Source organism: Pipistrellus kuhlii, unplaced genomic scaffold, assembly GCF_014108245.1.
Source record: "Pipistrellus kuhlii isolate mPipKuh1 unplaced genomic scaffold, mPipKuh1.p scaffold_m20_p_20, whole genome shotgun sequence".
In the NCBI taxonomy this organism is placed as follows: Eukaryota; Metazoa; Chordata; class Mammalia; order Chiroptera; family Vespertilionidae; genus Pipistrellus; species Pipistrellus kuhlii.
In genome coordinates, this window is record NW_023425516.1 from 782464 (window position 1) to 794714 (window position 12251).

The 12251-nt window shown below is 65.0% G+C and overlaps 1 protein-coding gene across 10 annotated transcripts in view; it reads left to right on the plus strand.

The window, feature by feature from the left end:
* The window catches only part of PXN (paxillin), a 40426-nt gene that overhangs the window by 22768 nt on the left and 5407 nt on the right, over positions 1 to 12251 (plus strand). For 4 of the 10 annotated variants that reach the window (XM_036449171.2, XM_036449173.2, XM_045585381.1 and 1 more), the window contains exons 1-5: positions 6623 to 6849; positions 7026 to 7165; positions 7806 to 7942; positions 8333 to 8534; positions 9260 to 9395. In XM_036449171.2, the coding sequence (XP_036305064.1) occupies positions 7849 to 7942; positions 8333 to 8534; positions 9260 to 9395 (432 nt within the window). In that variant the 5' untranslated portion in view covers positions 6623 to 6849; positions 7026 to 7165; positions 7806 to 7848. Of the gene's footprint in view, positions 1 to 549; positions 704 to 5320; positions 5368 to 6622; positions 6850 to 7025; positions 7166 to 7805; positions 7943 to 8094; positions 8115 to 8332; positions 8535 to 9259; positions 9396 to 10585; positions 11432 to 12251 lie in introns of those variants that run through there. The other 6 variants (XM_036449170.2, XM_045585380.1, XM_036449167.2 and 3 more) reach the window with 6 other exon arrangements.

The window sequence follows — 12251 nt, forward strand, 5'->3', positions numbered from 1 at the left end:
ATGTGGGATGGGCCTGGACATGCGCCCTAGACTTGACCTTAAAGTCTGGAGTCTGGTGACCTGAGGAGGTAGATGAAATCTGACAATGAAATGTGTTCACGGTGGTTCTGGGACCTCCGGGGGTGGGGGTGGGGCAGGGAGGGGGGATGGGAGGGCCTGCTGATCTTGGACCAGAGATGAGTTATTTACAACAGAAATAACTTGGAGCAGAGATGAGTTATTTACAGCAGAAGAGGCTGCTCTCCTGCCAGCCTGGACCTGCTTCTGCGCCTGCGGGTGGGGGTGGAGGTGGAGGTGGGCAGGGTAAACCTGGGCTGCTTACCTTCCTGGGACCCCCCAGATTGGGAGGCCTGATCAGTGAGGGGCTCTGGGTGGGTGCCTGGTGCACATGGGCTTGGCTTGGTCAGGCTTCTGCCTGGCGCTCAGGGTGCCCTCCGGCGTTGCCTCTCTGCCTTTATTCTCTGAGCCTCTGGTTACTTGTGCTCTGTGACCTTGGGCGCAAGCCAGGCACCCAATAAAGAAACCCGCTTCTGGCACACCCGCCTCATGCCAGCCTCCTCGGCAATGGCAGCACCTTCCATGGCCACGCGCCCACCTCTCCTGGCCGCAGATTGGAAGACAGCCTCCCCCTTCCCCGGTTCCGTTTCCCGTGTGTCACCCCAGCCCACACTTCCTTCGGCTGTGAGTAGAGTGGCAGTTCCTGGTGAGTGAGGCGTGAGTCAGCCGAGGAGAATGGTGGCCGAGTTCATAACCCCCGGGCACAGCTATTAAGTATGTAGATGACACTACAGCCTTGGCGGTTCTTCCCCAGCCCCGAGGGAGAGCAGTCTGTCTGGGATAGCAATGATTTAGACAAACTGAAGAGCTCAAAGGTGCAGTCTGCAGGGGTTGGCAAAAGTAAGTTTGTAGTTGAATATAGGAAACAGTTTATCCTTGTCTTATTATTTATTAATTATTATATTACAGCTGTAAACCTACTGTTGCCCGCCCCTGTAAATGCCACCCGAGATTATGTTATCTCCTCCCCTGAACGTGCTCCCAGCCGTGGGGCAAACGGGGTTCTGCCTTTTACAGAAGAGGAGGACCCGGAGAGGGGGTGCCACCTGCTGACGGGCGCCCGGCAGGCGGGGCCTCCTGGCAGTGTCTCCACTGACGGCTGCCAGCTCACTGCTCCTCCCTGTCTTCTCCTGTCAGTCCGCCGTTCCTTCAAGCTGCCGCACTGTGGCATGGAGCAAACGGCCCTTTTCTCTAGAGCTGAGCTCTTGGAGAGGAGACAGCTGACAAGAACCCAACTGGCAGGGCAGCCCCTCCAGGGGACCCGAGTTCCTAGTCCGTGTCCAGGTCCTGGGTCCCCGGGCCAGGCGGGGGAGCAGATCTGGCCTCATTGTGGATTGGCCCTTACTGGTCACAGATCTGCCTTTCCCTCCCAGGACAGTTATCAGGATAAATATACCAGCTCCCCATTCCTGGGGACTTACTCACTGAGCAAAAGTACCCCACTGCTGCGGATTGGATTACCTCTGCTCTCACCGCTGTGTGCTCAGGGCTGGGGGAGGGGAGACCTGCCCTTTTGTTCTCTCTCCTTCCTAATCTGGAGGAGTTTTGGGAAGGGGCCGAGGACACCCATGGGGCGCTGGGCCTGCTGTTTACATAGCTCCTTCCTTTGGAAGGCCCAGCCCGCTTGGCTGCTGGAGACCACCCAGGCCCAGCAGGTGCTCAGCAGGGGACCCCACACCTCCTGGGGCCATAGGCTGGGCCTCCCCGGAACCGGTGGGGAAGGGACTGGCTGAGCTGATGCCGCCTGAGTCCGGTCTCGGTCTCGTACTAGATGGCAGGACGCACAGCCGCGCCAGGAGCTCTCAGGCGCTGTCGCTGCTCCTTCCCTCCGCTGGCAGCTCCTAGGACACTGCCTGCCCGGCTGGGGCGCCGAGAGCTGAGTTACACTGACCCGTGACCGAGGCTTGATAGGTCTTGTTCTCACGGTGGGCCTCTCCGAGGCCTGTCGAGGGGGTGTCTTCCTGATGGCCCGTCTCTTCTGGGGCTGCCAAGTGGAGCAGTGTGGAGGGGCCCAGCACTGGGGCAGGTGTGGCAGTGTGGGCTCTGGTCCCGATGACACCCCACATTGACCTCTTCCACCGTGGAGACCTGTCGGGGAGGCTTCTCCAGGGTGACTTTGGTTTCCCCAGAACAGTGCCCCTCACTCCTGGCTCAGGACCACAGCATCCTGTCCCGGGCTGGATGGGCTGGGCAGGCCTCCTCTGTCCCCTCCAGGGGTAACCGCCTCCCGGCAGGGAGCGCCGGCTGCTTTAGCCCCCAAGTACTGAGCGTGTGTGTGTTCCAGCATGGGGCTCCGCAAGCACTGTACCCGTGTTCTCCTGTAACCCTCACCCCTCTGAGCTAAGGGGTGGAATTCCCATCTGACAGACAAGAACACCAAGGCCCGGGAACTGCTAAGCAGCCTGGCTGGGCAGCTCAGCCACGAAGCAGTCAGCGTGACTCAGACCCCCCTCTCTTAGAGCTTGGAGGGGGGATGGCTCAGAGTCCTCCACACCCACCACTCCCCGTTTATCTCACCCTCTTGGTGTCAGTTCAGCGCTAGGCCTCTCGATAGCCCTTATCGCATCCTGAGAAGTGGTCTGAGTAGGAGGAAGCCAGTCTTGCAAAAGAGCCCTGACTTGTTTTTCTGCACTAGTTGGGGTTAGAGGTGGAAAGGGTTCATTAATTCTCTGTAGGTCAGCCCGAGTCTCCAGAGCCAGTCTGGAGAATGAGGGGTCCTGGGGCTCCCTCCTCTGCTCTGCACCCCTAGGCTAGCTAGTCCTGGAATGCGGGCAGACCAGCCCTTGGGTCCCCTCCCTCCAGGGGCAGCAGCTGGAGGCGCTTGAGTCTTAATTACACCCCACCCCCACCCTCACCCCCAGGCCGCAGATCCGGCCGCTCCCAGCAGGTCCTCAGGTCAGATTACACTCTCTTGCTAGGGGCTCGGTGCTGGGGCTGGGGCTGGGGCTGGGCGAGGCCTGGTTCAGATGCTCCCTGCCCCCAGCCACCTGCCCCAGGTGCCTCTAGGCCGAAGCCGCTGCTGCTCTGAGCATTGCTTGGGCCCAGGCACGGCCTCGGGAAGGGGTCCGGCACCTGCCCCTGGTCTGTCTGCGGAGGGGTGGCATCCGGGAGCGGTCCTCAGGGCCAGCGTCACTCGGGGGTCGCACCTTCAATGATAGTGTGCCCCGGGCACGGCCGGAGGCTGGGCACCCAGGCCGCCTCGTGCGCCTCCTCGGAGCCGGCTCCGTTCCTCCCCCGCAGCCCCGCCTCCCGGCACTGAAGTCTCCCTCGTGCATCGGTGGCGGGGCTCCCGGTCTTCCCGGCCGAATCGGTGATCGCGCGAGGTTACCGAGGTTACCGCGGCTACTCCGGCAGCGGGAGCCGGCGGGCCAGGAGCGCCCTCTGGCGGGGAGGGCGAAGGTCTGCACCCCTTCGCCGCCAGAGCCCAGCCGAGTGGCCTTCGCTGGGCGGGAGACTTGGCTCTCAGCGCCCTCCCCTCCTCCCCCTGGGGCCCCAGTTTGGAGAGAACCTCTCTCTCCACACGCGTGGGAAGAGACGTGCCCCGCTGGCGGAGAAGCGAGAAGCTTTGGGGGTCTAGGTGGTTTCCTCCAGATCGGGGCGGCAGCCGGGGAGCTTCCTGCTGCAGCATGCCGGGGCAGCCCCGCGGCGGGCTTGGGAGGGTCTCAGGCCTGGGAGGGCGGAAGTCTGAGGCCTTCCTCATCCTGGATGAGCAAGCCCTGACTGCTTCGGTTCCTGCTTTGCCCAGGCAGCCCCGTTTTCTCTGGCGCCTTCTTTGGGGTATGAGTGGGAGGAAGCTCTGAGCCTGCCCCCAGGGTGCATAGAGCTGGGTGCCAGGCGGCAGATGGAGCTGAAATCTGGGGACCCTTCCCTGTGGGCTCCGCCTGCAGGTGAACTCTGTGCAGTCCTCGTGGCCACTCGGTTGACTCAGCAGGGGAGGAGTCTGCTGAACGTGCAGGGAAACTTGGCTGTGACCACTGCGCCGTGAGATAGCAGGCGCTGCACCCATAGGAACCCCCCCGCAGGGGTCGGCGTGTCCTCCGGGCTGCCCGTGCTCCCGGCGCTCTTCCCTGAGGTGTTTGGGAGGTTTTGGGGGGACGCTGACACCGGGCCCTGTCTAGTCGCTGAACAGAGACGGAGGGCGGAGAGGGGGAAGTACACCACAGACCCCGTGACTGTGTCCCGCGGGGGTTCCTCTCAGCAGGAGTTTGGAAAAATGATGTATCTTCTTTCTCCCTGACATCCACAGTGTTTCGCTTGGAATGCTACTTTATTACTTTGCGTTTCTCTTCAAGGGCTTCCTTTCATGTCTTGCCCAGATTCTGCCCATAGAAGACTTAGGAGGAGTCAGTTCTTTGCATCCCACCCTGATCGCCTCCGAAGGAGATCTTTTTCTGAATTTCACAAAGCAAATAAGATCCGATGTGCACTATGGCATCTGTCTATCCCGTGTAAACCCCGCTGACTGAGGAAACTGAGGCTCAGGGCAGCTAAGTGGCTTTGCTGTGTGGCCATGGACCATGGAGAGGGCAGCTGGGGCTTGAACTCAGCTCCAGAACCTAAGGCCTTTTGTCTCTGTACTCCGGGACTGCGCCTTCCGACCAGCTGATGTATCTGTAGAAAGAGCCCGTTGAAATGGTAAACCAGCATCCAGTCCATAAACCAGTAATCAGACTGAGACAAGGAGGGCTGTTTGATGCAGAGGGTTTGGTTTGACAGGGAAGGTTACCCATCTGTCTTCTTCTGAGTGTTTGGGACCCAAGTACCCCAAGTTCATATCCCAGCTGGGTCACTGCAGCTGGCTCTGGCAGTGTGAGGTGTGCCTCTGCCTCTGTGCCTCAGTTTACCGTCTGAGCTAGTGGCATGTGTGGGAAGCTCCTGGCATGTGGTGGGCGCTCAAGCACAGCGGCCGCTCCTGTCCCCGGGGGTTGCACTTGCTGCCTGCTCTGGGGAGCCTCTGGCCTCTCCCGCTGGCTCTGCCGTGAAGGAGGAGCCCCACCCTTGCTGGCCTGGGCCCAGAGGGAGGGGGACTCTGCGGGAAGCCAGAGCAGCAGGTGGGGCTGTGGAGAGGCCACTGGGATTGGCCTGGGCGCTGGTTCCTTTTCTGCTGTTACCTAGACACACACTGGCTTGTTCTAGTTCCGGTTCGCTGGAGACAGGAAGCCAGGTCTCTTCCAAAGGACCTGGAGTGGGAGGAGTGCAGGCATTGACCTTCCTCGGAGTCAGGAGCCCTGTCCTAGGGTCCTAGGCTGCGGGGGCCGGGCTCCTGGGCCGTGGAACAGCTTCCCCCTGAACCGCTGGGCAGGAGCCAGGGGTAGGTGTGGCTGGCCGTGGGGGAAGGAGACCGCGGGAGAAGGTGTGGCCCACAGAGCAGGGCCCCCGGAGGGCCTTGCTTCCCTCTTCCTTTCTCTGAGCTGGGGTGGGGTTGAGGGAACGGACGGCAGCCCTGAGAGCCGGGCCCTTGCTGCAGGAGGTTGTACCGTTTAAATGTGGCATTGGCTAGTGATCACAGCGCCTCTCACAGGCCAGGTTTGGGGGCTTCTGAGGAGTCACCTCCTGTCACTTACTGGCTTGGTGGTGGGGGACGAGTCCCACCACCTGCAGAAGCTGGTGTCCTGTCTGTAAAGGAAGCCTCAGAGTCCCGCTTGGTGGGGTAATAGGAGGGTTACTGAGGCCAGGAGTGCGTCCACTGCGCCTGCCACTAGGAAATGCCAGTGGTGCAGCCACTGCTTTCTCAGGAGTTTGTGCAGGGCCGGGCCTGTCCCGCGCAGGTCAGGCCGCCAGAGGTGAGAGTGAGAAGTCCCCGGGGTGGCAGGGATGCGGTGGGCGTGTGGGCCGGCCCTCTGGGGCTGGTGAAGGTCCGGGAGGGGGGGTGATGGAAGCTTGCACTCGAGGGCCGATTCGGCTCCCTTGCTGCTGGTAAAAGCAGAAGAGTGGGGCCCTGGAGCCTCCGGCCAGGCTGCTTGCCAGGCTTCTGCAGAAACAGCCTACGGAGTAGTTCTGCCACCCCCTCCACTCCATCCCACCCCCCCAAGGCTTGGCCCAGGAGGTAGAAACACTGCACCAGCCGAGTCCCAGCCCCCACCTCCCACACACCTCCCCGCAGCCTGGAAGGAGCTCTCAGACCTGGGTTCTGCTTACAGCCCGTCAGGAAGGCAGGTTTCACCCAGGGTCCCTTCGATGGGGGCTGAGACGGCCCCTCCCCGTGACGTGGGGCCCCTCCCACCGTCCTCTGCGCCTTGCCCGCGGAGTCAGAGCACCGGCTCCAGGCGGGCATCGCTGACTCCCGCCAGCCGGCTGCTCCGCCTGCCTGTCCGGAGGGAACAAGGGGCCCACGGAGGTAGGAGAGCCGCAGGCAGCCCGGGAGCCTCCGAGCACCCCCGTGGGGCTGGACGGACGGAGGAGGTCAGCTTTGGGCTGGCTCTTAGGCAGGCTGGCTGAGCCGGTGTCTCCTGACCTGAGGCGGGGCAGGTGCCCGTCTCCTCAGCTCCTGGTGCCGGCCGGCCGGCCGGCGGGCACTGCCTGGGGGAGTCCCAGGCCCCGCTGCTCACCCTCCCGCTTCCCGCAGACGCGCTGCTGGAGGACCTGGAGTCCACCACCTCCCACATCTCCAAGCGGCCCGTGTTCCTGTCGGAGGAGACCCCCTACTCCTACCCAACCGGGAGCCACACGTACCAGGAGATCGCCGTGCCGCCCCCGGTGCCCCCGCCCCCGTCCAGCGAGGCCCTCAACGGCGCGCTGCTCGACCCCTTAGACCAGTGGCAGCCCAGCGCGCCCCGATTCCTCCACCAGCAGGTGCGGCCGGGGCTTTGGCGCCAAGGGAGGGACGGGCTGGGGAGGGAGAGGGCTCTCCCCACCAGCCGCCACGTGAGGGGCGGTGACCGAGTGTTACTCACCTGCCTCCAGCCCAGGGTGGAAATTCCCTGGTGAGACGGCAGCCTCCTGGGGGTGACTGTTCCTTCTCCCCCGAGGCTCTGAGCGTTCTCCTCCCGCAGCCCCAGTCCCTGCCGCCCGCCTACGGCTCCAGTGCCACACCGTGCGGTGCCCCCACGCCCCAGGACGGCCTGGGCCCCCCCTGCGCTCGGGCCGGTGAGGAAGAGCACGTCTACAGGTACGCCAGCCCTGCCGCTCCCTCCCCTCCCCTCCCCTCCCTTCACCTCCTGCCCAGAACCCCTGCCTCTCCCCTCCCCTCCCCTCCTGCCTGGGCACCCCTGCCGCTCCCCTCCCTTCACCTCCTGCCCAGAACCCCTGCTGCTCCCCTCCCCTCCTGCCCAGAACCCCTGCTGCTCCCCTCCTCCCCTCCTCTCCTGCCTGGGCTCCCCTCCCCTCCCCTCCCTCCCCTCCCCTCCCCTCCCCTCCCCTCCTGCCTGGGCACCCCTGCCGCTCCCCTCCCCTCCCCTCCCCTCCTGCCTGGGAACCTGGGGCCCGGCCAGGGCTGGAGGCAGCGAGGCCAGGGAGGAGGCAAGGCCCGGGCCCGCGGGGTCCTGCCTTGGGTCATGGACCAAATCACAGAAGGCCCGAGGCTCCCAGCCGCTCGTGGTGCCTCCTGGCGGCCTGGTCACTGCCATCTCCGGGCTCCGTACCAAACCAGCCGTCCCGCCACATCGCCCCTGTCAGCGGGGAACGGAGAGGCAGGACATCCATCCCCCCTCAGGCCTCTCGCCGGGGCAGACCTCGCCCTGCCCGTTCCCCTGGAGAGCGGGGCGGCCGCCGCCGGGCGTGCGCTCAGGGCGACCTTCCCTTTGTCTCAGCTTCCCCAACAAGCAGAAGTCGGCCGAGCCTTCGCCCACCGTGATGAGCTCCTCGCTGGGCAGCAACCTCTCGGAGCTGGACCGCCTGCTGCTGGAGCTGAACGCCGTGCAGCACGGCCCCACGGGCTTCCCCGCAGGTGGGTGCTCCCCCGGGCTTCCCGGCAGGTGGGTGCTCCCCTCGGGCTTCCCCGCAGGTGGGTGCTCCCCCGGGCTTCCCCGCAGGTGGGTGCTCCCCGTGGGCTTGCCGGCAGGTGGGTGCTCCCCGCGGGCTTCCCGGCAGGTGGGTGCTCCCCTCGGGCTTCCCCGCAGGTGGGTGCTCCCCCGGGCTTCCCCGCAGGTGGGTGCTCCCCCGGGCTTCCCCGCAGGTGGGTGCTCCCCCGGGCTTCCCCGCAGGTGGGTGCTCCCCCGGGCTTCCCCACAGGTGGGTGCTCCCCCGGGCTTCCCCGCAGGTGGGTGCTCCGGGCAGGCCGGCCTCGCCCCGTCCCGAGAGGGCTCAGGCTGAGCGGTCTTTCTCTCCCTCTCCCAAGATGAGGCCAACTCGAGCCCCCCGCTGCCCCGGGCCCTGAGCCCTCACTACGGCGCCCCGGAGGGGAACAGCCTGCTGGCAGGCGGCGCCGGGCCCCCGGCGAAGGAGAAGCCCAAGCGGAACGGGGCCCGCGGCCTGGAGGACGTGCGGCCCAGCGTGGAGAGCCTGCTGGACGAGCTGGAGAGCTCCGTGCCCAGCCCCGTGTGAGTGCCCGTGACCCGTCCCCTCCGTAAGAGCCTGCGGTCCGCCGCCCGCGCCAGGCTCGGGCGGATGGGGGAGCTGCCCGGGCACCGTTCCTGCTTCCTCGAGCCACCGCCGCCTGAAGAGACAGGCGCCAGGCAGGCTGAGGGCCCTGGAGCTGAGGGGCAGTCAGCACAGGCTCTGGAGCCACACAGTGGGGTTCAGACCTTGGCTCCGCCCTTACGAAGTGTCTCAAGCCTTAATGTTTCCACCTGCAAAATGGGATTGGGGCTGTGGATAATGGGGATGGGCCGCCTGCCTCCCTGGGGTCGACCCGGTCCTCCATGTAGAGCACGTGGCGTGGTTTCTGGCTCAGCAGGCGCTGTACATGGTGAGCTTTCTAAGTGGTAGCTCTTCCGGGGCTGACCGTGTGTCTCTGGCGCTCGCACTGTGCACGCAGTGTCACGGAGGCTTATGCCACGGGCAAGCTTGAACTTGGGCTGGATGCCTAGAGGCGTCTACCTGGGGAAGTTGCTGTTTGTGTGTCCTCCCTTCTCCCACGTCAGCTCTCTCCCCCGGCCGACAGCACCTCCTCCCCCGGAAGAGATCGGGAGCTGGGGGGCTTCCCCGGGCTTGGGGTTGGGACCCCAGTGTCAGAGCTGGCATGTCGATCTCCTTGAGGAGGGGCGGGCCGCACGGGGGGAGCGTGGGGCTGGACTGGGCTCCCTCTGACACTGCCCGCCTGCAGCCCCGCCATCACCGTGAGCCGCGGCGAGATGAGCAGCCCCCAGCGCGTCACCTCCAGCCAGCAGCAGACGCGGATCTCGGCCTCCTCCGCCACCCGGGAGCTGGACGAGCTGATGGCCTCCCTGTCGGATTTTAAGGTGCCCGAAGCCCCTTCGTCCCGCCCGTGTCCCAGGCCTTCTCCTCCATCCCGCAGAGCCCTGGGATGTGGGGGCGGGAGGGCTCAGCCAGCGGGGGGCGCTGAGCGGCCTGGAGCCCGCGAGGCGGAGACATTCCTTCCTCCCCGTGCTCCCAGCTCCCGGCCCGGGCGGGAGGCAAACAAAGGGCCCTGTGTGGCCGCGCTCGGTGGGGGTGGTGTTCTCTGCGGCCACGGGGCCTGGGATCTGGGGCCTGAGAGGTCGTTTGCCCGGAGCCCCGTCTCCCACGCTGGCTGTTCTCAGCGCGTCCCTTTCTTCCTCCTCCGGCGTCTCAGTCCAAGGCCTCTGTGCCAGCCTCCCGCCTGCCCCTCTGTCCACGGGCCTCTGAATCCCTCAGGCTCTGTCTGCGGGGAACCTGCCTGCCGGGCCAGTCCCCTCCCCCCTCTGGCGCCCCCGTCTGCCAGGCCGGACGTTTTGTCCAGAGATGCGGTGCCTCCGAACGCTCCTGCGGCCGCTCACTGCACTCTCCCCGTGGGTCCGCCTTTGGCCCGTGATTTGGGGAGTCAGAGAAGGGGAGCAAGTGGCCCATGCGCTCTTGGCCCTGGTGGTGCCTCCAAACCTCCTTCAGCTGGGGTTTGTGGGAGATGCAGGTGGGGCTTGGGGGTGGGGGCGTGAGCTACTGGCCGTTCTGAGCAGCCAAGGCCAGGCACTGGCCTAAGGAAGCCCTGCTCTCGCGCCCTTTCGACCGGGGCTTTCTGAGGGCCAGCATTGGGGTGCCCGTGGGAAGCTGAGGCCTGACCAAGGTCTCGGGATGAGGGAAGATGGGTGTCTGGGAGAGACCAAGCCGAGAATCTGGCTGGTCTCTGGGTTGGAGGCGGCTGACTGTCCCTTGATGGTGCCGGGCTGACCTCCCCGGTCACTCTCTCCTATGGCCCCTCACTGCGCCTCTCTCCCTCTTGCCTGCTCCGATGGGGCTGGCCCCCTGCTGCCTGGGGGCCGAGGACACGTGGCCCAGGAACACCTTGTTGGGTGTCTGTGAGGCCCCGTCCTCACCCGCCAGCTTACGGTCGCCCCGCCATACAGACGGTGGCTCTCGGAGCCTGAGGTCGAGCCCACTCCTTGCAGGGAGCGTCTTCCTCACCTCTCCCGTTTCTCTCTTCCTCCCTCTGCCTTTTGTCTTTCTCCTCCTCCAGACCAGCTCCTCTTCTGTGGCCTTGAACTCCCTGGGGCTGCCGCCCAGCTCAGCTCCATCCTCACACCACATACGTCCTTCTCCTTCTCCTCCTCCTCCTCCTCCTCCTCCTCCTCCCGGGCCCTCTGTGCTCTTGCCATCCACTATTAAACCCTCCCCTGGAGGCCACGGTCACACTGCAGAGGCCCTCTGCCGAGAGGATGATGAGGACGGGCAGGGCCTCTTACCTCCCATGGCCCCCAGCTGGCTTGATTTGGCTGGCCTCGGGGTGACACCTGACACCCCCAACCCAAGGTCTCCCCCTGAGGAGGGCTCTCTGGGGCCGCTGGGTGCAGAGAGCCAGGCTCGAGGCTGGAGGGACGCGCTAAACCTCAAGAGTGAGCTCGCCTGGGCTCCCCCGGGCCACACTGGACCCCGAGCCGGGTGTGCAGGTCCCCAGGAGCCGGGAGACCCCGAAGGGCTGTCAGAGGAGGCCCTGGCTGCCACGTGGGAGCAGCCGTGGGCTTTGGAGGCGCTCAGGCCAGAGACCCCCCACAGAGCGACGCCCAGCTTCCAGGAAGCAACGGAGCCAGCCGTCGTGGCCCTAGACTGTCAGGTCGTCTTCCCGGATACCTGGACTCTCACGAAGCAACGTGGACAGCCGGAGGGGGCCCGGCCGGAGCCCGCGGGGCCGGAGGGCCGCCGCCCGGCTCCTGTGGGCCGGGAGCAGTCGGCTGGAGAGATGCCGGCGCCCGGGGGGCCTGAGACCGCCCGGAGGCCGGCGGGCACCGCCGAGGCACAGCCGGAGCGTCCACGTGCCGTGGCCCCGGGCTCGCCCGCCACCGAGAGGATTTCCACCTCCGGCCAGGCAGGCGCGAGCTGGCCGCTCTGGCTAACCGCATGCCGCCTCCACTGCGCATGTCTGCTTGGCCGGGGTCCTGGGCCCGTGGCCTGTGACCGCCCAGCGCTCGCCTGGGCCCCCTGGGCCAGTGCCGCTCCCGCCCGGAATCGCTTTGAGTGACAGCCGCTTCTGCTTGTCTGGGCTTTTCCCTGTAGATGGGCGCCCCTGCCATCCGGAGACCATGTTCGCGAACGGGGTGAAAGCATGAGCTTTGGGACCAGATAGAACTGAAAACAAACCCTGCCTCCGACACCTGCTGCCTCTGACCTTGGGCAACCTCCCGCCAGCCTCAGTTTCTCATCTTTAAAATGGGGTAAAGGCAGGCCTTTCCCCGCGGGTTGTCCAGAGGATTCCGGGAACTGACGCCGGGATGTGCTCGGAGTACAGCGCACGGCCGCAGGGAGCGTGGCCGATGCTACTTGCTTTTTACTTTACAGAAACGAAACGAAACAAAAAGACAAAACCACTGCAAACCAGCAGGTTAAACAAGGAAACAAGGATATAAATAAGGAAAAAAGCTGGTTAGAAGATTTGGAAGGAATGACCACATTTTTTATTACAAATTAAAAAGAAAGAAAAAGCCTTGTGTCCCTTTAAGAGTGCCCACTCCCATGCTCTCAGATAAATAGTCCTCATAGTAACCTCTAAGGCAGCCGAGAAAATGCGAACCCATTTCAAGGATGGAGGAGCCAGGCCCCTGGAGGTCTTGCCCAAGGTCAGCGCTGAGAAGGAGCTGTGTGCTGGGAGTGTGCTGTGCCCCGCCTCCGCCCACCTCAGCTCCTGGCCG